This window comes from Pan paniscus, chromosome 3 (genome assembly GCF_029289425.2).
Source record: "Pan paniscus chromosome 3, NHGRI_mPanPan1-v2.0_pri, whole genome shotgun sequence".
NCBI lineage: Eukaryota > Metazoa > Chordata > Mammalia > Primates > Hominidae > Pan > Pan paniscus.
This window is the reverse complement of record NC_073252.2, coordinates 9,676,575-9,704,319: the sequence shown is the minus strand read 5'-3', so window position 1 is coordinate 9,704,319 and position 27,745 is coordinate 9,676,575. Positions and strand designations below refer to the sequence as shown.

At 39.6% G+C, this 27,745-nt stretch overlaps 1 protein-coding gene and 1 pseudogene across 1 annotated transcript; one reads left to right on the top strand and one right to left on the bottom strand.

The window, feature by feature from the left end:
- Window positions 1-5,609: 5,609 nt before the first annotated feature.
- Window positions 5,610-11,088, bottom strand: LOC129397672 (beta-defensin 108B). Its single transcript, XM_055112126.1, has 3 exons — window positions 11,073-11,088; window positions 9,900-9,957; window positions 5,610-5,775 (listed from the first exon to the last, which is right to left on the bottom strand). Exons 1-3 carry the CDS (start codon window positions 11,086-11,088, stop codon window positions 5,610-5,612), a joined length of 240 nt encoding a protein of 79 aa, XP_054968101.1.
- Window positions 11,089-19,944: 8,856 nt separating this feature from the next.
- LOC129397677 (zinc finger protein 705A-like) lies at window positions 19,945-25,122 on the top strand (annotated as a pseudogene).
- Window positions 25,123-27,745: the final 2,623 nt, after the last annotated feature.

Below are 27,745 nucleotides of genomic sequence, written 5' to 3'. Positions count from 1 at the left end.
CTTTAAGAACTGTTAACACTCACCAGGAGGGTCTGCGGCTTCATTCTTAAACTCAGAGAGACCAAGAAACCACCAATTCCGGACACTGTGGAGAGGGACCAGTGGTGGGCAGGACTCCAGAACTCCAAAGATCATATGTTCTTTGTCTTCTGCTACCAGGGTGGATATGGAAGGACCATCAGGTGGGGGCAGGGCTAGGCGTGCCTGAGCTCAGACTCTCCTTGGGGGGGTCTTGTTTTGGCTGCTGTGGGGGATGGAGGTGAGATTCCCAGGTCACTGGAGTTGTGTACCTAGAAGGATTATGGCTGCCTCTGCTGAGTCATGCAGGTTGTCAGGGAAGTGGGGGAAAGCTAGCTTCCACGCACACTGAAAGGCGGGTCTCACTCCCACAATGCCCCTTGCGATAGCCCGGAGTCTGTTTCCAGGCCGAAGGCGAATTTGGCTTGAAAACTTATCTGAGGCTTTCTGCCTCCCGACTGACAAAGAAATGGGCTTCAGTTCTTACCCCGCCTGTGAAGTCTGCAAGCCGGCTTCACGCCCTCCCCCGAGTTCTGGCCAGGAGGCTTCTCGCCGCATTCAATTTTTTACAAAGTTCAGCTACAGAAGTCCTTCTCCCTGTGAAGTCTTACCCCCTGCTCCTCTGGCCACCCTCCTGATGGATGCCTGTGGTGCCAGGCAGGAATGGGCTACTTGGGGATCCAGCGGCCTTCCAGTGCCTTTGTGCTACTTCCTCTACTCCTGTATGTTGCTCAGCTCGGCTCTCTAACTTGACTCAGCTCCAGGTAAAGTGAGGAACTTCTCCCACAAACAGACTTTCAGCTTCTCCAGTGCGGGTGTGTGTTCATGAGACGAGGGTCTCCCTTTCCCATTTCCGTGGTTAGGGGACTTAAAGTATTTGGGGTGTCTCCCAGGTCCTGCAAGAGCAGTCTGCTTCCTTCGGAGGGTCTGTGGGTCCTGTCAGGATTGCTGGTCTGCTCTTGCAGTCCATCTGGAGCTAAAATTCACAATGCAAGCCTCCGCATGCTGCTCTGTCCAGAGCTGCCATCTAGTTCTGCCTCCTGTCTGTCATAATCCCTCATGACGCTTGAGCTTTTTTTTTTCATATGATTATTGGCAGCATGTGTGTCTTCTTTTGAGAAGTGTCTGTTCATGTCTTTGCCTACTTTTTAAGGTTTTTTTTTTTTGTAAATTTGTTTAAGTTCCTTGTAGATGCTGTATATTGGATCTTTGTCGAATGCATAGCTTGCAAAAATTTTCTCCCATTCTGCAGGTTGTCTTTTTGCTCTGTTAATAGTTTCTTTTGTTGCCCAGAAGCTCTTTAATTACATCCCATTCATCAATTTTTGCTTTTGTCACAGTTGCTTTTGGTGTCATTGTTATAAAATCTTTGCCCGTGCCTATGTCCTGAATGGTATTCCCTAGGTTGTCTTCCAGGATTTTTATAGTTTTGTGTTTCACACTTCAGTCTTTAATCTTTAATCCTGTATATGAAGACCGATCTTTATGTTTAGAAATTCTTTCATCTTCTTAATCTAGTCTATTGTTGAGGTTCTCAAATTGTATTATTTCTTTTATTTATTGAATTACTCAATTTCAGCTGTTAAATTCCTTTTCACTCATTTTATGGATTTGTTTGATTGAAATCTGTTGCTGGAGAATTATTGGTTTTCCTTCAGAGATGCTATGTTTCCTTGCTCTTTAATGTTTCTTATTTCCTTACATTGATATTTGAATATCTGGTAAAACAGTTGCTTCTTATAATTTTATAGATTGGCTTTGGTAGTAAAAGACTGACTTCTGTAGCTGTATCTATACTGTTGAATCAGTAAGACACTTTGCCTTTAGTTCTGGGTTGGTTCAGTAGTTTAGACTTCTATGATATCTTCAGCTATAATCAGCATCACTGACGTCTGTGAGCTCCTCAGTGTCTTAGCCTTCGTTGTTAATGGAGGCTGTGGTGAGATTTTGCTGGGGAAAGACAGGCCAGGCAGTTTGGTCCTTGGGCAGCAGTTGCATTGGTCTTTGAACTTGTGGGTGATTTACATGGGCACTAGTGGTTGAAGTTTCAGGCAGGGCATCCTTGGGCCTTCAGGTGGCTTTTTTTTTTTTTTTTTTTTTTTTGAGTTGGAGTTCTGCTCTTGTTGCCCAGGCTGGAGTGCAATGGCGTGATCTCAGCTCACTGCAACCTCCGCCTCCCAGATTCAAGCAATTCTCCTGCCTCAGCCTCCCGAGTAGCTGGGATTACAGGCATGCGCCTCCATGCCCAGCTAATTTTGTATTTTTTTTTTTTTTTTTTTTTTTTTTTTTTTTTAGTAGCGATGGAGTTTCTCCATGTTGGTCAGGCTGGTCTTGAACTCCCGACCTCAGGTTATCTGCCCCCCTCAGCCTTCCAAAGTGCTGGGATTACAGGTGTGAGTCAGGTGGCTTTCTCAAGTGCCAGCAGTGACAGTGGTGAGCTAGGTAGATAGGCATGCCCTCAAGACCCTGAGAGGCATGTGTAGCATCAGCAATTGCAGTAGTCATAGCAGGTCAACTCTTGTGACCCCAGATGGCATGTGCAGACACCAGCAGTCGTGGCAACATGATGGACAGAGTAGTCCTCAGGCTTTCACCTGGTGCAAATATGTGGGCACTGGTGGCAGTGGTGATGGCAGGCTGGGAAGTCCTATCCTTAGGCTCTCAGGAGACACACAGGTACTTGATGGTGATAGGCATGGTGGATTAATCCCCCAATGACAGAGAGCAGAGTGGGTTGATCCCCAGCCTCCTGGACAACGAGCTTGGGTAGTGGTAGTGACAGCAATGGGTGGGATGGGCCTGTGCTCTGGCCCTGGAATAGTGCCCAGGCAGGTGAGTCCCCAGGTCCCCTGAGGATGCCTGCAGGTGTGCAGTGGCCCTGCTCCTGGGGGTCAGGATTGCTGTCAGTGTCAGTGGCCCTGGGAAGGTGACTCTCCACTTGTGAAGAGTGCCTGCTTCAGCTCCCTTCGTTCTGGGGGCAGCCTCCCTAGTGAATGGCACTGCCAGTTCCCTGGAGTGTAGGACACTGTGTAGGCTAGAGTGATGGGGACCAAGATACACTGGTGAGTTCAGCTGGTATTGTGACTCTGCAGGCCTCTGGGTGGACATGAGGGAATGTCACTGGGGGTCCAGAAATGTGGAGATGCAGGGGCTGTTTGGCCCCAGGGCAGGATGTAGTCTGTTGGGGGCTGGGCTCTCAAATTGGCACTGTGCCACAGTTGCCTGTGTCGGGGGGTGGGTGCAGACGATCCAGTGCCAACTCCTTCTCTGGGACAATGACCATCACATAGACTCCAGGCAGCTCCCTATAGTAGTCTCAGGGCCTGCGAGGGCTGAGAGACTGTCGCTTGGCTAGGATTGCAGTGTCCACAGTGGGAATATGGACGACTGGGGCTCTCTTTTTTACCTTTTCACCACACTGGAGAGCCTGTCCTGGCTTTAAGCTGATTCTGGCTGGGCTGCTGCTTCATTTTCCTTTCCTTCCATACCTCAGAGATTCCTTGTCACTTTGCTGCTGAATTCTAGTGCCCTCTTTCATGCCCTCTTCAAGGTATGATTATCTACTTGCTGTTTTGGTCTTTCTTTTGGAGGACACAGTGCCTGGTACCTCTAGTCAGCCATCTTGAAGGCCACCTTCTAGCAATGAGAGGATAATATTCTATGTGACGGCTTTAATATATGTGTCCAAACTGCTTCTTTTCTAGGGAAGCACTTACTCTAAGAAATAAATGTCATATAGTGCAAAAATACATTAAAGGGTAAGTTGGTGTTGTAGTTTCAAGAGTGGCACTGAGGAAACCTTGGCACTTCCACAGGGTTGGGTTGGTTGGAATATATCTCAGTCTCTGAGATTTTGAACCCAATGTTTTGAACTTTTTGAGATTTCAAGTAGCCCATGTGACATAACTTAACATTGTTTCTTGGCCAAATCAGGCATAGTGAAAAATAAAATCCAGCTAATATACTTTTAAATATCTTGATTCTATACTCTTTCAATGACCAAGGTGAGGCCCCCCACTACTTTACACAAAAAAGAAAACTCTATGAATGAGATTCTCTTCACACAAAGCCACTAAAGTTGTGTCTAAATGGAGCAAAATTGTGACAGGTGGTAAAAGCACTCAGTGGCCATTGTAGGCAGAATAATGTCCCCTCTGTCTTCCGCCAAAGCTATCCACTTTCTAACTCCTGGGTCCTGTGAATGTGCCACCTTGTAAGGCAAAGGGGAATTGAAGTTTCATGTGAAATTAAGGCTGTTAATCAGCTGACCTTAAAATAGGGAGATTATCTTAGATTATCCAGGGGGGCCCAACCTAATCATGAGTCCTAAAAAATGGAAGAGTGGGGAGAAGATGAATTCAGAATGATGGAATGTGAGGACTCAACGCTCCGTTGCTGGCTTTGAAAATGGATGAAGGAAGCTATGGTGCCCAGGAGTAACCTGCCATTGCTGGGATAAAGGTGCAGGAAGAAAACTGCAGAACTTCCAGAAGAAAGCTCAGCCCTGCTGACACCTTGATGTTGGCCCACTGAGATCCATCTGAAACCTGCAGCCTATAGAACTGTCAGATAATGCATTTGTGTTGCTTTAAGCCACTAAGTTTGTTGTAATTTGTGATAGCAGCCGTAGGAAGCCAATGCAGTGTTTTAAAAGATGGAAGAAAATGCTGAATGATTATGCCCAGTGAAAGCTGGGAACTAAAGGAATTCCCTGAATCTTGGCCAGGCATACATGTACAGACCCAGGGAATTGCCTCTGAAAAGGGTGGTGAAGAAACTGCCTTTAATATGAGTGCAACTCTTTTTATAATTTAGATTTCTGGTGAAGTCTGGTTGATGTGATTGTGCAATTTTCCCATGTGCTGCACCTTTATCAGGGAGAGACAGACCCCTGCAAGGCTGCATGGAATAGGATGGAGCATTTTCCCAGTAAAAAAGGGGGTTGTCTTCCCACATGCAGGGTGAAGGTTTACAGTGCTAGACAAATCAATAGGTATGGTTGAAAGTTCCCCCACCCTCCTGTAGGTCATTTTCAACTAAGAGCTCATCTAGATGGGATAGAAGGATACTGGAAACCAAACAGTATTGAAGTCATAACATGTAATATAAACTTCTTTCTTTTTTTTTTTTTTTTTTTTTGAGACAGTGTCTTGCTCTCTTACCCAGGCTGGAGTGCAGTGTCGGGATCTCGGCTCACTGCAGCCTCCACCTCATGGGTTCAAGCGATTCTCCTGCTTCAGCCTCCTTAGTAGCTGGGATTACGGGTGACCACCACCATGCCTGGCTAAATTTTTGTATTTTTAAAAGAGACAGGGTTTCACCATGTTGGCCAGAATGGTCTTGATCTCCTGACCTCATGATCCACCCACCTTGGCCCCCAAAAGTGCTAGGATTACAGGCATAAGTCACCGCACCCAGCCAGTAATATAAACTTTTAAAAGAGGTTTTGTGCTGGTTGGTTTGGTTTATTCTTTTTTGAGGATTCAATAAAAATCCCTGTGAGAAAAATGGAGAGAGGGAAAGGGAGACAGGGAGACAGGGAGAGGGAGAGAGAAAAAAGAAAACATAAAACCTCCAGAAAACAACAGGCTTCAGTCCTTTTTGGGTGTAGTGCTCTCAATTCTTGGTTGATGCCCCAGAGGCAGGCAGCAGGGTCGGCTATTTAAACATCTCCCAACATGGATTTCTGTTTCGAGGCAAAAGTCCCTACAGGAGCCATCTGGACGTTCACAGATCTCCTTGAATTTGCCCCTGGCCACATGCAGAAGAGGGTTATTGTAACCATTCATCAGTCTTTCTTTACTTTGTATTGAATTACATGGACATAGGGGGCAGTGCCTGAAAATAACCTTGTGTGGATTTGTGTGTGTGTGTGTGTGTGTTTGTGTGTGTGTGTGTGTGTGTGTGATTTGATTTCTTAAACACTTAAAAATCTGCTGTCACACAAAAATTTGGATTTTTTGGTGTTCTTGAAAAATCTGAGACTATTGGGTGCACCTACATGACAAAAGGCTGGAGGTGAGTAGCCCGCTCCCCTTTACAAGTTCTAGAGCATGCAAGTTTCAGTTTATTTCACCTTATTATCTTCTAACACTGATGGGAGATTTCAGCCTTTTAAAAAAATATAATGTCTCATACTATGGATTTTCCTGGAGTGAAAGAGAGGAAAATCTCTTTTGGCTCATCTGTTTTTATTCCTATACACACACACACTCTATATGATAGATTATAATAGATGTATCTTTCAAAAGTAGAACTGAAATATAGACCTAAAAGATAATATACTTTAATTGTTAGGGAGGATATTTTTCCTGTGGAAGGGACCAATATTCCTATGTGTTTAATACACAAATATATCTGTGCCAGTACTTTTTACACCCTGAGACTTCACTCACTACTTATATCTCTGGCACTGGTCTTTGAGGTTGCAATTTTTCTCTAGAAACCATTGCATATATTAAGAGTGAAACATTCAAGGTCTTCTTAAAGGCTGAAAAACTATACTTGTTGAAAACATTGAATAGTATTTCATTTATGTCCTAAGATATCACTGCTCTGGGGATAGGCCACACACACTGAGGTATTTAGTTTGAAAAGTGTTTTAGTGCTGAGCAGTCTTTGTATGTAACACAGAGCACCTTTTCCATGATAACTTCTTGGCAACAAGAGAGGTATAAAAACCAGCACTTTTTTTTTTTTCTATTCTGGAACACAAAAGCCAATTCTAGAATAGCTTTCAATCAGTACAGCAATTTTAATAAACATTCAATAAATGCCTCTTTAATTGAACTGAAATCCAAATGTATTAGATTCCATTTAACTTTTCAATGATCACAAAGCGGTTAGTGGATTGATGTGAAGACCAAATATATGCGACATCATATTTATATCTATAATGCAAATTGGGAAATAAAGGTCATGCTTTTCTGAAGACAATGGTAATTGTCAATGTTGACCACTTGGTAGAAACAAGCAGAAATCTGACTTTTTTGATCCCTGAGCTTTCCATCTCTTCCTTTTATCTGTAAGTAGTCAGCTACTACATATAGTAGTACCCAAGCCCACTGGCCTTGTGCTAAAATTGGCCCTTTGCAGCTGGAAGAGTCATAAGAGATTAGTATAGTGTAGAGGAAGAACCACTGACCTGTCTTGTGATATGTGATAAATCACTCTTGAACATCCCTCTGTGGTAGTACTTCTTGCATTCTACTACGGGTGATGTTTTCCCATCTGACCTCAATTCTTGATAATGAATTTCTTGAGGACAGGAATCATATCTTCTTCTCCTCTGTATGTATATTCCAGAATCTGATTAAAGTCTTGGCTTATAATAGCTATTCAGTAAATGATTGGGGAATAATTGATGAAAATACAGCTATTTTCTAACTTGCAATATGTTTGTGCGGACATCTGTTGTTACTCTCAGTTCACAGGTCTTTGAATCATGTGTACTATTTTACTATACCTGATTCTATTGAGCATTATATTTTCAAACCACTTTTCAAGAAACTTAATACAGAACAACAATTTGACCCAGTAATCACACTACTGGGTGTATATCCAAAGGAAAATAAATCAGTCTTGTAAAAAGACCTAAATCTGTATGTTCATCACAGTGGTATTCACAGTAGCAAAGGTATGGAATCAAACTAGGTGTTCATCAACAGTGGATTGAATAAAGAAAATGTAGTACATATATATCACGGAATACTATGTGGCCATAAAAAGAACAAAATTGTGTCCTTTTCAGCAACATGGATGCAGCTGGAGGACTTTATTCTAAGCAAATTAGCTCAGGAACAGGAAGCCAAATACCACATATTCTCAGTTGTAAGGGGGGGCCGAGCAATGAGTGCACATGGACATAAAAATGGGAACAAGAGAGATTGGGTCTTACCAGGAGGGGAGGGAGAGGGAATAAAGTCTGAAAAGCTACCCTTTGGGTACACCCTACTTACATGACAGAGTTATTCATACCCCAAACCTCAATATCACACAATGTACCCATGTAACAAATCTGCACATGCGCTCCCTGAATCTAAAATAAAGGTTGAAATTATTTTTAAAAATTGAAATTTCAAAAGACTTTTTAAAATTATGATGTACCATTGTTCATTTGTAAGAATTCAAGTAACATTAGGGATTTTAAAAATCTTCCGTTTTCATTTGTTCTTTGCTTGTAAACCTTGTGTATTGCATATTGTGGACACTATGTCTTTTCCAGCCATTTGCTCTAGGAACAAAAGCTAGAGTTACAATGAATATAGGCTGTCTCGTCTAGTCACTTACCTTAAAGATGAGGAAATAAGCTGATGGAAAGGAAGAAACTTGCCGAAGATTACCCAGTGATCGAGTGAGGCAGATGATAGGGACAGCACTAAGGCTTGGTATTCTGAGCCTCATTCTATTTTCCACTCTTGCCCTCTCTCTGTGTCCTCCTCTCTTCTCTAGCCTTCTACAAAAAGTTGGTAGTTCTTCTTCAATGTCTACCTAAGGACATCCAGAGGAGGTGCCACCTTTCATTAGGCTGCATTCTTTAGCACCATCCTGTGTTTTCTTCTCCAGTCTTGTTGCATCCCATTTTTGACTGTGAGTAATGCTTCTGCCTGTGCTGTTCTATCCAATTAGTTGCTTCTATTTTGATTGAGTGACAATGAAAACAAAAGAAAACAAATTTGTTTATCCAAATTTGGAATTTTTAAACCTTGATTAAAAGCATTGATTTTCTGGGGTTATATACGTAAGACACATATTTTAAAATATTTTTAACTGATTAAAAAAAATCAAAGCCATGTATTTAGCCAGGGTGACTATTTAATAAGTACTAGTGAGACAGGACTTCAGTAATACCACAAGGATAATAATCTTATGTCAGTCCCCGATGTTGTGTGCTACCGAGTTAATATAATTGGATATGGTATCACTTTTTTCAGGCTTTAGAAAGTCATACAAAGGAACAGCACAACAGAACTCTAGGGTGGGATGTATAGGGAAAGCCAGGATATTAAAACAAAGCATTGACTCTGACATTTACCCCACTGTTGGGAAAAGCGCTTCAGTTTCCAGGGCCTTAATTTTTTTCTCTATAAAACAGCAAAAATAGAGGCAATAAGTTGCTTATTCATCCTTGAATACACATGTTCAGGAGTTCCAGAAAGTTTTCGAATCTACTTTGGGTGTCTGGTAACCACCTTGGGCAAATCCAAGAATTCCTATACACACTTCTCCAAAGCATGCCTGTGCAAGGGGCCTTATACCTGTGATTAATGTTCGCATGCTGAATGCAGTAGGTCATCCCTGGTTCCTGTGTTTAAATTCTACATTACAAGACTAGATGCTGAGAAGGAAGAGGGAGAGCCAGGGATGGAGATGGAGCCTTAAGGGGAAACGTCAAGCCCCAGGGACCAACAGTATTGGGGAGCAATAGGTTAAAGATTTCTTAGATTATAATAATATTTTCAAAAAGACTTCTTCCACCAATCCCTTCTGTCTGAGCCTACCACAGCTTTGGCATATCTCTTATGCCAGTTCTTAGGATAACTAACTGTTGCTGAAAGAAACTAGAGGAGCTTTGGAGACCAAGATTTAGTAGAATAATGTCTGATTTTTAATTTTTGATGTCTAGTAACTGCTAGTAAACTTGCCTAATTTGGAGATGGAATAAGAGGGTTTCAAAGACTTGAAACACCATTGACTTCATTTAACTGAGTTGCTATGGAGAATTAATGAATTAGATGGCCGCAGGCCTCTCAGCCAATGAGTCTTCCAGATTTCCTATGAGACCCCCTTTTCTGGTCATAGGTGATGGTGATTTCTCTTTGAGTATTGAATCCCTGTAAGGTGTTAGGCACTCTACTCTTACCAAGTTTATTTTGTTACCTGGTAGAACTTGGCTCATAAAGAAGAAAATGGCGAAGAGGAGGACAGCAATCCTCACAGCTGAAGAAAGAAAAAAGTTTGTCTTCATTTCCAGGAGGCAGAGAAAACTTCCATCTGTGGCTGTCTAGCACCAGTGGAATGTCTCTGTTTGGATAACAAGAGTCTTTCTGTACCTCATTAGGGATATTCATAGATAGAGGTGTTCTATGCATGCAACATTGCTTTTATGGGAAGACTGAGAGTCCTTTTTTTATTGGACAGCCAGGTCATTAGAATGATGTGGGTGCACAGTTTTGGCCGGAAAACCTTTTTAAATGGGGACATAAGCTACAAACATTTTGGCAAAAAATGAAAGTTTATGAACGAACAACCATTTATATTGTTACAATAAATTAGACTGTTTTGAGAAACCAGTTGGTTTCATTAATGACCAGACATTGTGTTAGTGAACACTTCCCAGACTTTACTAGCCCTGTTAAGAATTAATCACCCCACTTGCTCCTGGTCTGAAAGTCCAAAGTGCTTTGTTTATGTTACAGTACTTACTGCCTTGTATGTTAGATTAATGAATGTATATTTGCCTCATCCACGACTATATGAGCTTCTTTCTTGCTAGGACTAGGCTATATTACTCAGAACTGAGGAGGGAGTTGAATCATGTGGCTATTTATTCTCAAATCCTCTTCACCAAGTGGAACAAAACAACAGCGAAAGACCACCGCACATGGAGGCAGGAGGTCTGGATTTGGGTTCTAGATCTCTAGATCTATTACTAACTGGAGGTATGGATATAGTCAGGAAAATTGTCTTCCTTAGGTGCTTCCTTGATAGCACCTATAAAGATCGAGATCTATTGGATCTAGATCAGGGGATTCTCAATCATTACTATGCAGAAAATCAACTGGGAGAGTTACTTTGCAATACAGATGCTTAGTTCCATCTCATGATATTTTAATTTTTTTAAAAAAATTGGTCAAGTATTTTTCATTAAATAATGTAACCTTTCTTAGTCTACATCGAATAAAACTCCCACCAGCATACAAATACATTGAATGATATTAGCAGCAGAATCTTTAAATAAAGTAACCATACACAACTATTAGGCCACCTTTTTTTAATTGCGTATTATTTCATGCTATTTGTCACCATTGTCATCATAATCAGTCTCATCCTACATTGCTGAACACCCATCATGGACCATATGACATAAACGTTTTTCCTACTCATAAAGGAGCATATGTTCTCTCTCTATATATAAAATTAATGTCTGAACAAAGTGGCTTAAAGAAGGCAGAAGTTTGTTTCTCCCTCACTTAAATCTATAGTTCTACCTACCATGGCTAGTACAGATACTTGCCAAATTCATTAGGGACGCAGGCCCCTTCCAGCTCTCTGTTCTGCTATACTTTAGAAGAGGCTCTAGTTTGGCTGCTAAATCCCCACCTATCATTTTTGAATTCCAGGCAGCAGGAAGGAAAAAAGCCAAGAGAGAAAAACAAGGGAACATCTACCCCTCCTTTTAAGTATTTTAACCAACCCCCTCTTGTTTTTTTTTTAACCGACTTTGTTGAGCTATGATTACATTTAAAAAGCTGTACATATTTAAGGTGTACATCTCAGTGAGCTTGGGGATAAGGATACACCATGGACACATCACTACCTCAAGATTATAAACACATCCTTCCCCTCCCTAAGTCCCCCCCTTTATTATTATTATTTTTTTTTTGGTAAGAAATTTTGGTAAGAATACAAAATCTACCCTTTTAGCAAATTTTAAGTATGCAATACAGTATTCTTAACTGTAAGCACTATGCTGTAAATGAGACCTCCACAACTTACTTATGTGGTATATCTGAAACTTTGTGCTCTAAACACATCTACCCATTTCCCCAGCACCACAGCCCCTGGCAACTACCATTCTACTCTCTGCTTTTGTGAGTTTGTCTATTTTAGATTTCAAATACAAGTGAAATCCTATAGTAATTGTCATTCTGTTGTTCGTCTATTTCATATAACGTAATGCCCTCCAAGTCCATCCATGTTGTCACAAATGACAGGGTTTCATTATTATGTAACACTGAATAATATTCCATTGCATATATGTATTAGCCATTTATCCAGATAGTCTCCCTCCACCTGCCTCCCAACAGACCCCAGTGTGTGTTGTTCCCCTCCTAATATCCATGTGTTCTCACCGTTCTGCTCCCACTTGTAAGTGAGAATGTGCAGTGTTTGGTTTTCTGTTCCTGGGTTAGTTTGCTGAGGATAATGGCTTCCAGCTCCATTCATGTTCCTGCAAAGAACATGATCTCATTCCTTTTTATGGCTGCATAGTATTCCATGGTGTGTATGTACCACATTTTCTTTATCCAGTCTGTCACTGATGGACATTTGGGTTGATTCCATGTCTTTGCTATTGTGAATAGTGCTGCAATGAACATATGTGTGCATGTATCTTTATAATAGAACTATTTATATTACTTTGGGTATATACCCAGTAATGGGATTGCTGGGTCAAGTGGTATTTCTGGTTGTAGGTCTTTGAGGAATCACCATACTGTTTTTGACAATATTTGAACTAATTTACATTCCCACCAACAGTGTAAAAGTGTTCTTATATCTCAACAGCCTCATCAGCAGGTAGTTTTATTTTAAAAATTTTTGAGAAACCTTCATACTATTATCTGAAATGGACATAGTAATTTGTATTTCCACCACAAGTATACAAGGGTTATCTTTTCTCCGCATCCTCACTAATACTTGTTATACATATTTCTGATAATAGCTATTCTAAGAGGTATCAGTTGATATTTCACGGTGGGTTTTATTTGCATTCCCCTGATGATTAGAGATGGTAAGAATTTTTTCATATACTTGTTGGCCATTTGTATCTGTTCTTCAGGGAAATGTCTATTCAGATCTTTGCCCATTTTTTTTTTTTTTTTTTTTTTTTGAGATGGAGTCTCACTCTGTCACCCAGGCTGGAGTGCAGTGGCATGATCTCGGCTCACTACAAGCTCCACCTCCCAGGTTCACGCCATTCTCCTGCCTCAGCCTCCCAAGTAGCTGGGACTACAGGCACCCGCCGCCATGCTCAGCTAATTTTTTGTAATTTTTTTTTTTTTTTTTTAGTGGAGACAGGGTTTCACCATGTTAGCCAGATCTTTGTCCATTTAAAAAAAACATTCAACTTTTATTTTAGATTCAGGGTATGCATGTGCAGGTTTTTATATTGGCACATTGTGTGATGCTGAGGCTTGGAGTATGAATGATCTTGTAACACAGATAGAAAACATAATACCCAATAGATAGTTTTTCAGGCCTTTTTCCCCACCTTCCCTTCCCCCTCTAGTAGTCCCCAGTGTCTGTTGTTCCGATCTTTACATCCATGTGCAACCAATGTTTTTTTCTCACTTATAACTAAGAACATACGGTATTTGGTTTTCTCTTCCTGCATTATTTTAGAATAATGGCCTCCAGCTGCATCCATGTTGGTGCGAAGGACGTAATTTTTTTATGGTTGCATAGTATTCCATGGTGTACATATACTGTATTTTCTCTATCCACTCTAACATTGATGGGCATCTAGGTTGATTCCATGTCTTTGCTATTGCAAATAATGCTATAATAAATATATGAGTGCACACGTCTTTATGGTAGAACAATTTGTTTTCTTTTGGATACAAGGGTCAGTCCCCGTGGCTGCTGTCAAGGGCCAGTGTTGAGTGCCTGCAGCTTTTCCAGGCTCAGGGTGCAAGCTGTCAGTGGATCTACAATTCTAGGGTCTGGAGGATGGTGGCTGTCTTCTCAGAGCTCCACTAGGCAGTGCCCCAGTGTGGACTCTGTGGGGGCTCCAACCCCACATTTTGCATCTGCACTGCTGTAGTAGACATTCGCCATGAAGTCTCCACCCAGCAGACTTCTACTGGACATACAGGCTTTTCCATACATCTTTAGAAATCCAGGTGAAGGCTTCTGATATGGTTTGTCTCTGTGTCCCCACCCAAATCTCACCTCAAATTGTACTCCCATAATTCCCACATGTTGTGGGGGGACCCAGTGGCGATAACTGAATCATGGGGGCAGTTCCTCCCATGCTGTTCTCGTGGTAGTGAATAAGTCTCACGAGTTCTGATGGTTTGATAAGGGGAAACCAGTTTTGCTTGGCTGTCATTCTCTCACTTGCCTGCTGTGATGTAAGACACGCCTTTTGCCTTCTGCCTCCCCCCAGCCATGTGGAACTGTAAGTCCAATTAAACCTCTTTCTTTTGTAAATTGCCCAGTCTCAGGCATATCTTTATCAGCAGTGTACTCCTGTACTTTGTGCACCTGCAGGTTTAATACCTCATGGAAATTGCCAAGGCTTATGGCTTGCACCCTCTAAAGCAGTGTCCCAAACTATGTCTGGGGCCCTTTTAGCCATGGCTGGAGCTGGAGTGGCTGAGACCTAGAATGCTGTGAGCACTGTCCTGCGCTTGTGCTGAGCCCAGCCCACAAAACCATTCTTCCCTCCTAGGCCTCCAGGCCTTTGAGGGGAGGGGCTTCCACCTGCCAAGGTCTCTGAAATGTCTTTGAGGCCCTGTCTTCATTGTCTTCTATTAGCATCTCCTTTCCTTTTAGTTACCCAAATTTCTGCAGCCTGCTTGAATTTCAGACAATACCAGTGGTCTTACAAGTACTACATGACCCCTATAACACTTCCTGACTTCATTTCTGCAATATATTTTATATTTTTACATCATCATGAACATTGAAACTTTTTATATCTATTCACCTTCCATTTGTTTTCAAGTCCAGTTTACCTCCAAAGGATTTTAGAATATAGTCTCCATAAGACTCTAGTTTGTCTGGTTTCTTGCTGTATCCCTTGACTGTGAATGCTTTCTAGTACATATAATACACTCAGAAGTACTTATGAATAAAAAAAGGAATTAATGTTCATATTTTTCCTTCATAATAGCCTTAGCTCTTTGGTTTCCAACTTTATGTGAGGGTTTTTAGTAGTAGTCTCAAAAATCCAATCAAATTGAACAGGGAGTGTCTCCAGAATGAAGTTTTTGATTTGATTCAGTGTCTGTGCAATCAGGGCATGTCTCTTGGAATGTAGTGGTGATTAGGTTTATTAATTATTTTTTTCATATATAAGGGGAAGCCAATCAGAGGATGCATTTTCCCAGAGAAGGAGCATCTGAAGAGTTTAAGACCTTGGGGAAAGAGAGTCTTGCTGCTTGCTTGTGGGACTTGCCTTAGAAGGTAGTTAAGTTCACTGCATCCTCCAACTTTTTATTTCTGGTGAGTTCTCTAAGCACTGAGATGTGAACTGGCCTCATTCCCTTACAATGATACTATTACAAGTAGAAGAGATTCCAGTTACTGGCAGCATATCTGCATAGGTCCATAAGCAACTTCATTTCTTGCCTCCTCAGAAGAAAGAATTCGACTGAAGGGCATACAGTGGAAAAAGAGACTGAGCGGTAAGTTTCAGAACAGGAGTGGAAGTTTATTTAAAAAGGCTTTAGAACAGGAAAGAGAGGAAAATTCTCTTGGAAGAGACCTGAGCAGATGCCTGAAGATCCAAGAAAGAAAAGAGAAGAAGCTTTAACCTTGATCCTGCGATGGTTTTGCCTCTTTCCCATGATTCTTCCTTTAGGGAGAGTTTCCGGCATGCGCAGTGCTTTCCTTACCCTTTGAAATTGAGCATGCACGGTGTGTTTAGGGAGTTATATCCATGTCCATCTGAAGCTTTCTTTCCTTTTCCGGTGGAGTGTGCCCCCGCAAGATTATGCTTTGCCATTTTTGTCTCTTAACATGCATACCCAAGAAGTTGCTTCTTCCTGGGTTCTGCATTTAATTCACATTTTTGATGTTAACAGGTGTAGACCATCAGGAAATGGCCTCTCTCTGGTGCTGCCTAATTATCATTTTTAGAGAGGCAATGTGATAACTGACAGGCCGTCACCTGACATTTCTAGTGGGTAGGGGAAGAGCCCTCTCCTGCCCTGCTCATGCTCTTCTACCTGTAACAAGACAAGCCTTGTATATCATTAGACATTTGTCCCATCAAGGCAGCATCTCATTATTAAATTTTATTGTGTGAATTGTTACATCACATTCTCATATTCTGTGTTCACTATTTGTGTGCCTTTTCCATTTCTGTTTTTACCATATCTCATTATTTTAACTGCCTCCTACAAGATTCTAGATCTGCACTGGCCAATATAGTAACTACTAGTCACATGTGACTATAAACTGTAAGTTAATTATAATTAAATAACTAAATGGCATATCCATAGTAGTAATAGCCAAAGTCGTGGCCAAACTAGAAATTCTGTAACTACATATGTGTGGTGGTTACTGCATTGGACATTGCAGATATAGAGAATTTCTTTCATCACAGAAAATCGTGTTAGGCATGTTGGCTACCACTTATTTTTAAATTATATTTGTGTGGTTTATAGTTAAATTATATTCTGCTTCTCTATATTCATTTCCTTTCACAGATTTTCTCAAGCAATTTTTAAATTTCATTCATTTACCTTATTAAGGTAAGTACTTAGATTAGTTTTTTAAAATAATGTACAGCAAATAATTTTTCCATGGATATTGTTTTAGCTTTATTGTGTTGGTACTTTTATGTACTATATTCAGGTATTATTATTTTTCATAACTTACCTTAAAAATTGTGCCAAGTTTATTTAAAATAGATTTCTCCCTTGATTTTCAGATGTTAGATTCTGTCTTCTATTTTTTTTTTAATTTTATTTTATTTTATTTTATGTAAATATGTTGCATATTCCTTTTTTTAAAATGTGAGATTTTTCCTCTCTCCTGTTACACAAACTTTGTATGCAGTGTTCATTATGCACTTTAAAAATAAATATTTTGTTTCAGGGCATGGTGCTTTCACACATAAAACCTTAGAATAATTTTATTCCATTCCACTTTCACCATTCCTGAACTGCTTTGAATATATTGGATGTTGGAAGGCATGAGAGGCTTGCAATCCTGTCAAGATAATAGGATTTTCCATTTATAGTGTAATCTGGTATATATTCGTTTTGGTTTCATACTTAAAAAAAATTTATTATCTTTTACTCTGTGGTGATCTTTGCATTTCTATTTGTTCATTGCTAGAATGTCAGCTGCTGTTTCCCTAGCACCTAAGATGTCCTTCAACGTTGTGTAGCACTGGTGTTGAGAATTGAGAGAATCTACTAAATAATAGCACTTTTCGAGACTGCAGTTCTGAATTAAAGGAAGGGAAAGGACAGGCAAAAGAATATAGACATCAGCTATTTTTACTGAAGATCTTTTGGAGAACATGGTTTTGTTGTCCAGGAACTTGAGACCTAATAATGCATTCCTAATACTTCACTAAGGTGTGTCTAAATAGCCGTGAAAGGGCTAGGAAGTCACAAGTCGGCCTCTTAATTTTTACGGATGACCTTAAAATATTAAGGTAATATTGAGGATGCAGAATGGCTCCTTCCTCATGACTTTTTAAGAGATCTGGGCCGGGCACGGTGGCTCACGCCTGTAATCCCAACACTCTGAGAGGCGGAGGCTGGAGGATCACCTGAGGTCAGGAGTTTTAGACCAGCTCGACCAAAATGGAGAAACCCCGTCTCGACTAAAAATACAAAATTAGCCGAGCACGATGGCGCATGCCTGTCATCCCAGCTACTCAGGAGGCTGAGGCTGGAGAATTGCTTGAACCCGGGAGGTGGAGGTTGCGGTGAGCCGAGATCACGCCACTGCACTCCAGCCTGGGCAACAAGAGTGAAACTCCGCCAAAAAAAAAAAAAAAAAAAAAAAATAAGGGAGAGAGAGAGAGAGAGAGAGACATCTGGAGGGAGATACTAAGCTGTGCAGGCTCTCATCTTGAAGTCACCAAATACATAAGTTGTTATTCCTGCTCTGGTGAAAAGTTTGTCAATACATTTTTTTCCATGAATTAAAGAAAATTTTAGACCCATAACATAAGTTTTTAAAAGTTTCTCCTAAAGATTGCTTGTGTATGTATGTGTTTTAAAATATATTGAATCTCTACATCTTGAAATAGTTTTTATAGATTCCACACAAGAGTCCTTTACGAAATAAGTATGCTTTAACTTTCTTATAATATTTGTCCTTTTTTGTCTCTGGCACAGTCTGTATATGACCAGTTAAATGACTTTTCATTCATGTTTGGGTTATAATTACACACAAATATTCTCTAAAGCCCAAATCTTATTTTGATATTCGAGGAAGAGTTTACATGGTAATCATATTAAGGGTTACAGCTGGTTTCACTGAAGCTTTGTAGGCCTTCTCTAATATCTTATTTTTTTGAGGGAATATCTGTTCTGCTTGAATTATAGACTACATAATACATGTACTGTCAGGTACATTCATGGAAGGGACAGGCAGATGGAGTCATATGTTACTGGAATCTTGATGAACAGATGTAGAAAATAGTCCAAGGAATAAGAAAAAAATTTGATAATGAAAAGTGCTTGTTGAAGTCTGTAAATGTGCATTAAATGTGGCAGTAAAAATAGACACAATGATGTTTGGGAACTGGGGTCTAAATGCTGGAGTCCCCAGAATCATAGAGAACCTTGGTTAGGGGAGTAATTTTGTCAAAAAGCAAGAAAAGGCAGCGACAGGCAGAATATAATTAAAAGTATTGCTGAGTCATTTTCTAATTTTGTAATTTTGTCATATTTTTCAAACTGTTGATCCTTTATTAAATTGGTAAATAAACTGTAATCAGCAGGGGTATTATGAGGGTTAAATAAGGAAATATATGTACATCTGTAAGCACAATGTCACAATTAATACAAAGTTACCCTTTTTATTTTTCCTGTACTTCATGTACAAATGTGTCAGTAAATTTTTTGTTTATGACACATAACTATCGTTTGTACATAAAATATATTTAATTATTTTTATATTTTTAGCAGGGAAATAATACATGCTTGTTTCCCCCTGTCTCAAACACATACATTCATATAAACATATGCACCTATATACCTACATATCTATGTATGAATATATACATGGACATCAGTATTTCTCAGCAAATATGTATCATGATAATCAGAGATATTGCAACTAACAAAGGCTAATATAAACCATGATTGCAAGAATTTTAGATACCACGTTAGTAAAATATCAGATTGAGCTGCTAAATTTCTCCCACCCCTAAGTCATTTTGTATTTTCTGAGCATCCTAGAGGATTGTGACTGTATACACAGGAAAGAAACACCATGATTTAGGGTACTCCTGCTAATTTCTGATGCAGGAGATTTTAAGGGCTAGATTAGCAGGATGGGAGTGTTGACCCTCTAAGGGAAATAAATCCCTGAATTGATTATCCCCATCCTAAAACAGATTTTTTTTTTGAGACAGAGTCTCGCTCTGTCGCCCTCGCTGGAGTGCAGTGGTGGGATCTCGGCTCACTGTAATCTCTGCCTCCCGGGTTCAAGAGATTCTCCTGCTTCAGCCTCCTGAGTAGCTGGGATTACAGGCAAGCACCACCACACCCAGCTAATTTTTGTATTTTTAGTAGAGATGAGGGTTCACCATGTTGGCCAGGCTAGTCTCGAACCCTTGACCTCAGGTGATCCACCTGCCTTGGCCTCCCAAAGTGCTGGGATTACAGGCGTGAGCCACCGCACTCGACCCTAAAACAGATTCTTACTTGATTATTTCCAAGTTCCAAGGGGAAATACAAAAGTCGGAGTTGAGTGAAAGTAAAAGTGGAGTAAGGCTTCAGGAGGCTGTGGTGGGTGTTGGAGAAACATTGCTAGGGCATAAAGCTAGGATAATAAAATCTGAGAAACCCCAGTGTTTATCTATAGGTGGAAATCATATTCCACATGTAGATGGAGTCAGGGATCCCTGTGTTTTAAAATCAGCGACGAAATTGAATATCTGGACTTGTGCCAATTAACATACAAAACTCCGTGCTTTTGATGTTATCATTCACAAGATATCTGTGTTCCTTCTTGGTTAGCAACCATAGTCATAGGCTTCCTAATTTTGACCACAGGAAAAGAGGAGAGGCCTCTGCGTGTCTGTGTCTGTTGATTAGGCTGTGGTGCAGGTGGTGTCACACTTCAGTGAAAGTCTGTCTTTTCATCACAGGTTGATCTGAAAATTGTGCACAAGACTGGTGTCTCACATATTCTTTCTCCAACCTCAGCTTTTCTTAGTGCCTAAAGTGTCTGCAAGTGGAAATCCGAGGAAGACAGAGAGTAACTGAGTTCCTGACAATGCATTCTCTAGTGAGTAGGGGATGCCTCTTTCTACTGAAATTATACCCATATTGCTGGCAAACGGGCAGTTTTCTCCAATTTGCATGGGTGTTTCATTTTTATTCTTTTTTTTTTGTTTTTGTTTTTATGATGTAAAATCCACCCAGCCTGGGTGTTCCAAATGCAATCAGGAGGCTTTCAGGTATCTGGCCTCCAATTAAGTTTTCTCAGGACTCTAGGTTGGGTATCGTGTGTCAAAGACTCCTAAATTATCAATATAATTTCTAATATTACACTACTTTATTCCAGCCCCTATTAAGGCTATTTACAAAAAAAAAGATATGAAAGGTTTCATTTATATATTTCTTTTTCTTCTATCCATCCTATAATCTCATAGGGAAATAATTGACCCATTAACTGTACTGTTGGCTGAAATAGACTTAGGATTGTGATGAATGCAGGTGATAGAGATGAGTAAGAGCAGAACATCACAGCCCAACAATGAGTCTGATGTTCTAGCAGCTGAGTTCAATAAATCCAGTATGATAGGACTTGGGCAAGAGCTGTGCAGTGTTGAGGGAAAAGAAGAGTTTGATAAAATATGTTTGAGCTTTTAAAAACTTTGTGAAAGGACAACTAAAGAAGTCATTATTATTTTTATCCCCATTCATTTTACCTTTTGGTAATTAAGCTTTTTGCCTTCTGGTAGCTGAAAGTAACATATAAGAAATATAATTATTTAATTATGGTTGCATATTCAGAAGAAGGAATATAGTAGATAGAGTACAATTTAGGGTTCTGTGGAAATGCTTTATAAGGGCTAGTTAGAAAAAAAACAATGAAGAGGCTTTTTTAATCTTTGAACAAGTGAAGTGACAAGGTAAATTTAAAAGAGGAAAAAATGATAACTGATGTTTGGATTGCCGAGAGAAAGTTGAGAACAGGAGGCTTCATATCACAGGAATCATCAGACTAAGATTTCCTCAGTATAGCAGCCTCAGCGGTCTTGTCTTGTGCTGCTAGACTGTCTTTAAGCCTTGTCATGAACACCTGAATTATATAACATTAGAGAGACTATATGTATGAATTGAATCCTATATTCTGCATAAAGCTTGTTCAGTTCTGAAGAATGCTGAAGTCTGGGTCATTACTTTCTAACTTTTTAATGAGTAAGGGACCAATGACTTATATTTAATAAATATTTGCTAGATAGGAAACACGTTTTCTATTAGTTCATTAGATTATTCAAAACACATCATAGGTCTTTTAACCATTTGATTGGTGAGAAACCTGTGGTTCATCTAGAGAAATAATTTATTTCATCACAGTCATGTTTAAAAAGTAGTAAATCATGGTTATTTGCCTTGTGACAAATCTGTAATTTACTTGAAATTCATAGTAAATTTCATTTTATTTATGAATGTTCAAGTGAAAATTTTATAATCAGTTATGTAGAGGTGATTAACACATTACTGAAAAATATCTGGGTTATATTATGCCACACCTCATGTGATATTTCTTTAAAGTTTAATGGATTCAGAGTGGGCATATCTCTGTGAGTGAATCTGAAAGGCAGATACCAGCTTAGCACTGAGAATGAACTGGCTGGAACCAAAACACTGATTATTCTGCATACCCAGCTCCTAGCTATGTCATCTCAGCCTTCCCCTTCCGGACATTGAAAGGGATTTCTCTGTCTAAACTAAAATGTCTGTGATGTTTTAGAAGAAAGTGACTTTTGAAGATGTAGCTATTGACTTCACCCAGGAAGAGTGGGCCATGATGGACACATCCAAGAGAAAGCTGTACAGAGATGTGACGCTGGAAAATATCAGTCACCTGGTGTCCCTCAGTGAGTCCCTCAACATTCACGTACATATGTAGACACACATTCGCTCATTCATTCAAGAAGTGTTAGAACGGCTTCCCCACATCTCACTCTAATCTCTTCTCTGCTTCTCTCACAGATCTCATCTGAAAAAAGTTTGAACTCTCTAAATCTATCTGAAATAAATATCTTTCTTTTTATTTTATTTTATTTAGTTTGTCACTCAATTAGAATGTAGTCTTGACAAGGATTTCATGGTTTCTTTGGTACTCAGTCTCTAATACTCATAACAGACCTGGGAACTTGATGAATATTTTCAATGTATTACATTAAATATTTTCTAAATAACTCTTTTGCTTTAGTCTATGCCTAGGCTGAGACCAATTAGTGAAAACAATAGCAATACCTTTTCCATATAGAACACCAATTACATTTGTAAAATGAATGATTTGTTTGTTGTGCGTGAGAATAATAATAAACACACTGTGCAGAGATTTAATTACTCTCTTTCTGAAAAGATTGTGTATTATGCATTGTGTCTTGGAACTTAGGCATGGACTCAGCATTCATAGGTCCTGACTGTTTTGAATTTCCTTTTCCTGATGGACCTTTGGTTTGGATTTATTTTCTAGTCTCACGTTGGGTCAGAAAAATCCTGGGGAGTTTTCTGTGTTCTAGGTCTTGTGGCCTGAGCTGACCTTCACTGTTTTTATTCTTCCTTGATAGCCTGCCTTACACTTGGTGATAATGCAAATTTATTGACAGTGAACTCAAAACACATGTATTCTTTCCACTAACAGGGTACCAGATAAGCATATCCCATATAATTTTGCAGCTGGAGCAAGGAAAAGAGCTGTGGCGGGAAGGAAGAGAATTTCTTCAAGACCAGAATCCAGGTAAGCAAGAGGGTCCTTTGCTCTAATAGGAGGAGGTGCTTTGTCAATGAATAATATCAGTTGAATATTAATTAGTGGTTTTATTAAATGAGTGATAATTTCTAAAATGTAGGTTAGGCTACTGGAGCAGAATTCCTTAGATGTTATTATCATTTTGTTCATGTGTCAGATGCTACTCTTGTGTCCTCTTTTTTTTCTTTTATTTACTTTTGGGAAAAGGATAATTCATGTACTTGGCTGGGGTTAAACTTTCATATGCTGACTCTTTTCCTGATACCCCTGTGAAGACTATCCCTCTATTTACCTGTCTGATATCTCATCTCCATTTTAACTCTTTTCACATTTTAATTTTAAAAATCTTTTCTAATTGCTGACACTGTACAATCTATTTCTTCTATTCAAGTAGTTTCTTCATTTGACACACTTGCCACATCTAAGTGTCAATTTTTGAAAAAAAGTAAATGGGCCTTGGGGCTTTTCAAACAATTTTATTACCATAATACCAATGTAACAATTTATTTTTCAATTATTTCAGACAGGGAAAGTGCCCTTAAGAAAACACACACGATATCCATGCATCCTATCATCAGAAAAGATGCATCCACCAGTATGACAATGGTAAGTTTTATAGCTGTGTACACCAGTCATCTAAGTTAAAGACATGGTAATGGGTTAAGTTAGTAATGAAGCACAATCACCTGAGTGTAATTAGGCTGGCATTAAGTGCTTTGTAAGCAAAAAAAAAAAAATTGGATGCTTTGAATTTAGTGAATACATTGACCTGTGTTCTAAACCATAACATGAGATCTCTAAAATAGAACAAGTGCATATACATTGCTCATGCCCAGACATTGAAAGATATTTACATAATCACAATTATGCAGTAACTCTGCAGTTGAGATGTTACAGAAGAGAACATATCTGTGTCTGCAGGAGATAATGTGTATGCAAATGTCAATCTAGAAAAATGACAAGACAAGTCTCAATCATTTTAGGAGATTTATTTGCCAAAGTTAAGGACATGCACCCAGGGGACAGGTGTATGCCTTTCTCCAAAGATGATTTTGAAGGCTCCAAATTTAAAGGGGAAAGGGTGTGATATTGAGAAGTACACAATTTTCATGTAAAAGGTGGGTAGAAAAAATAGTCATTCATGCATTTTTCTGGCTCAGTGAATCTGGATTTTTTTACATAAGATGACATAAACAAATGAGGCAGAGGAATAATGCAGGAAAGCTGCATTTTACGTAAGACAACATAGGCAAAATGGGGCAGGGAAGCAATCATATATGCATTTGTGTCTGGTGAACTGGGGATGACTGCACCTGTAAAGACAAGTTATCAGTTTGCATTGCCATGGTGTAATTTTAACAGCTCATGAGGAATTTCCTCATGGGCAAAATATGGGGGAGGCGTGTAGCTTTTCGTCTTGTAGCCATATTATTTAGGAACCAGAAGGGGGAGGCAGGCTTGTGTGACCCAGTTCCCAGCTTGATTTTCCCTTTGGTTAAATGAGTTTGGGGTCCCAAAATGTAATTTCCTTTCACACAAGAAACATTGGAAAGATTTCAACTGGGGTCTACCACTGAGTGGTTGGCCTAGGATTCAAAGGTAGTGAAATGAATGTATAGATATATGTGGGTAAACCATTAAGAGCTTTAAATCTTTGCCCCAAAGGAGAACTCTCTCATTCTGGAGGATCCTTTTGAATGTAATGATTTGGGAGAAGATTGCACTCACAGTTCCACAATAACTCAGTGTTTGTTAACTCATAGTGGAAAGAAACCCTATGTCAGCAAACAGTGTGGAAAATCCCTTCGTAATCTTTTGTCCCCTAAAGCACATAAACAAATTCATACTAAACGTAAATCATATAAGTGTAATCTATGTGAAAAGGCCTATAATAATTGTTTTCACCTTAGACGGCACAAGATGACTCACACTGGAGAGAGGCCAAATGCATGTCATCTATGTAGAAAAGCCTTCACTCAGTGTTTCACCTTAGAAGACATGAGAAAACTCACACGGGACAGAGACCATATAAGTCATCAATGTGGGAAAGTCTTTATTCAATCCTTTAAACTTCGAAGACATGAGAGAACTCACCTTGGAAAAAAGTGCTATGAATGTGATAAAAGTGGGAAAGCCTTTAGTCAAAGCTCTGGCTTTAGAGGAAACAAAATAATTCACACTGGAGAGAAACCACATGCTTGCCTTCTTTGTGGGAAGGCCTTCAGTCTGTCTTCCGACCTTAGATGACATGAGAGAACAAGCACGGGAGAAAAGCCATATGAATGCCATTTCTGTGGGAAAGCCTTCAGTCAATGTACTAATCTTAAATAGCATCAGAAAATTCACCCAGGAGAGAAAATTATAAACTTCTTCAGAACATATTCTGACTTTAGATGACACGGTGATAGGAATGACGAAGGTAAGGAATGTGGAAGAGACTTCAGCTGTAGTTGTAGCATCTAAACATGCCAAAGGACTCACATTTTGAAGAAATACTGTAAACAACATGGAAGATACTTCAGTTACCTTTATTCTTCAGTCCACATCAATAAATTCATATGGAAGAGAAATTGTATGACATGTATGTACCAAAGACTTGTTAGTGATCTGAGCATAAATGACATGAGAGAGCTGAAACTGTCAACATAATCAACTAAAAGTCTTCAGCAACAGCTTTAACTTAAAACATGTGGGACTTTCAGTTAGAGAATCTCTAACTCTGCATTCAGTGTGAAAATGTTTTTATTTGCAATTTATTGTCAAATAACATGAGAAAACTTTACTTGGGTGAACCCTTTATTTGTATTTTCTGTGAATAAACATTCAGCCAAGCACCAGGCTTGACGTTCACAAGAAAACACAGTGATAAAATGCTGCTAAAGTGGAAAATAAGAGAGGAAATCCTTCATAAGCTAAATAAGAAGGGAAAGTCTTTCCAAGGGCAATGAATTCTCTTGGAATACCAAACTCTTCTTACTGGAGAAGTTATGCAATGAAAAATCATGAGAAATCCTTTCTTCATAGAGCAACACTTGTGGCACATGTGAGATTTCACACTGGACAAAACATGGTTAGCATCTTGAAAGGAGAGAATTCTTTAGTGGTAATTCATTTCTTAGTTGACATTAAGTTTCTCACATTGAGGAGACATCAAACTTGAAAATCACTGTGGAGAAACCTGATAGATTTCTCATCAGAAAAGTGAGTCAAGAAGGTGGACCTCTAGAAAAAAACTCTTAACACATACTTTAGCAAAATAATTCAGAAATTTGAGAAAATATCTATTCATAAAAATGTGGCATGTAAATTCATAATAACAAAGTGACCAGGGAATAAATTGAATGCAGAATTATATAAGAAATCTCATTAAACTTTTCCAAAAGATCAATACTTACAAATATTGAAAGAATACAATCTGTTGTTGAAAAAACTTAGTATGTTGGCGAAGCCTTTGTTTCATTTATACAGCCTTAACAAATCGATTTGCATCTGCACTCCCTGAGTGAGATTCTTGGTCGAGATTCTACCCCAACTTCTGAGTCTCCCCAGTCTTCAACAGCTCTTTCCTCACAGCTCACCTCCCTTTACTTCAACGTCCACTAAAACCACTTGTTTCCATCCAACCCTCGAGTTGACACACCAGGGATCTTCAGTCCCACTTGCTAGATTTCTCAGTGTGTCATTGCATAGATTTAGCAGGGAAATGGAGGCTGTATCAAAGACACCTAGTATATGCATTTGGGTGTCTGCAGCCCTTGCCTCTGTCTCTGAGCAGTTACCTGGGATCAGAAAATAAGGCAGATCTTCTCTTCTATCCCTCAGAAAGCTCTTGAAATTGTGTCCCTGGAGCCTCTCTAACCGGAAGTAGCAGTTCATCTCATAACACCCCACATTTTATTCAGGTAAGTCCTGAGTTATTACACAGAGACAGACACAGCTGTGCTCCTTTTACTGCAGTCCAGAAGATAAAACATCAGCATGATAAAACAGCCGAACCTGTCAGCCACCTTGCAAGCCTTTCCTATATTTGATTCAATGTACTTTTCCCGAAGCAAAATGAAAGTTCTCACAGAGGGGCCCACCTCTGCCTTGTCCTCAGAATTGGAAAATGTATTGTCCGTGAAGGAGCCTCACCACTGAACCTAAAACTCAAGAGAAAATATTTCCTGAATATCAAGTGGGATGACTTGAAATTTTGCCAAACAGGCACAATCTTAATACGATCGGCCTTACTAAGGCTAAATGGCCTTACCCGTGGTAGAAATTGACACATCATTATATTAAAAAATCTCCACGAGTGATTGATTTTACTCTGCAGCCAGGGTTTATGTCAAGTGTGAGGATGATGAGCAAGAAATTCAATACCTTGGCAAACTGGTTGGAGAGGAAAGGACTGTGTCCAGGCAGAGCTCATATCATTATTTATTGTTTAATCTATTTAATTAAACATGTAATTTACCCACAAACTGTGGCTGACATTATATGTACTCCTGAGCCACATTAAGATGTACTATTTGTGCTGTGAAATTCTATGGGATTTGACAAATGCATGGTGGTAGATCTCCAGCCATTATTAAAGCATAACACAGAATGCTTCTTATTCAAGCTCGTCTTCCCTCCACATAGAGGGAATCAATCGACTTTTGTATACTGATTTTTGAATTTGCTTCTTTATTTCCATCTTCTTTAATTAAAGCACAAGATATCGTACTCAATTTCCATTTGATCTTCCAAAAGAAAAGTACTGAATAATCTACACCTGAATTTCAGTGATTCAGACTCAGGTCCACCGCTAAGGCCAAACGTCCTGTGCTGCCACCTCATGGCCGGCAGAGGGCAATGAAACCCATCTTTCCGGCCATGCAGGGCG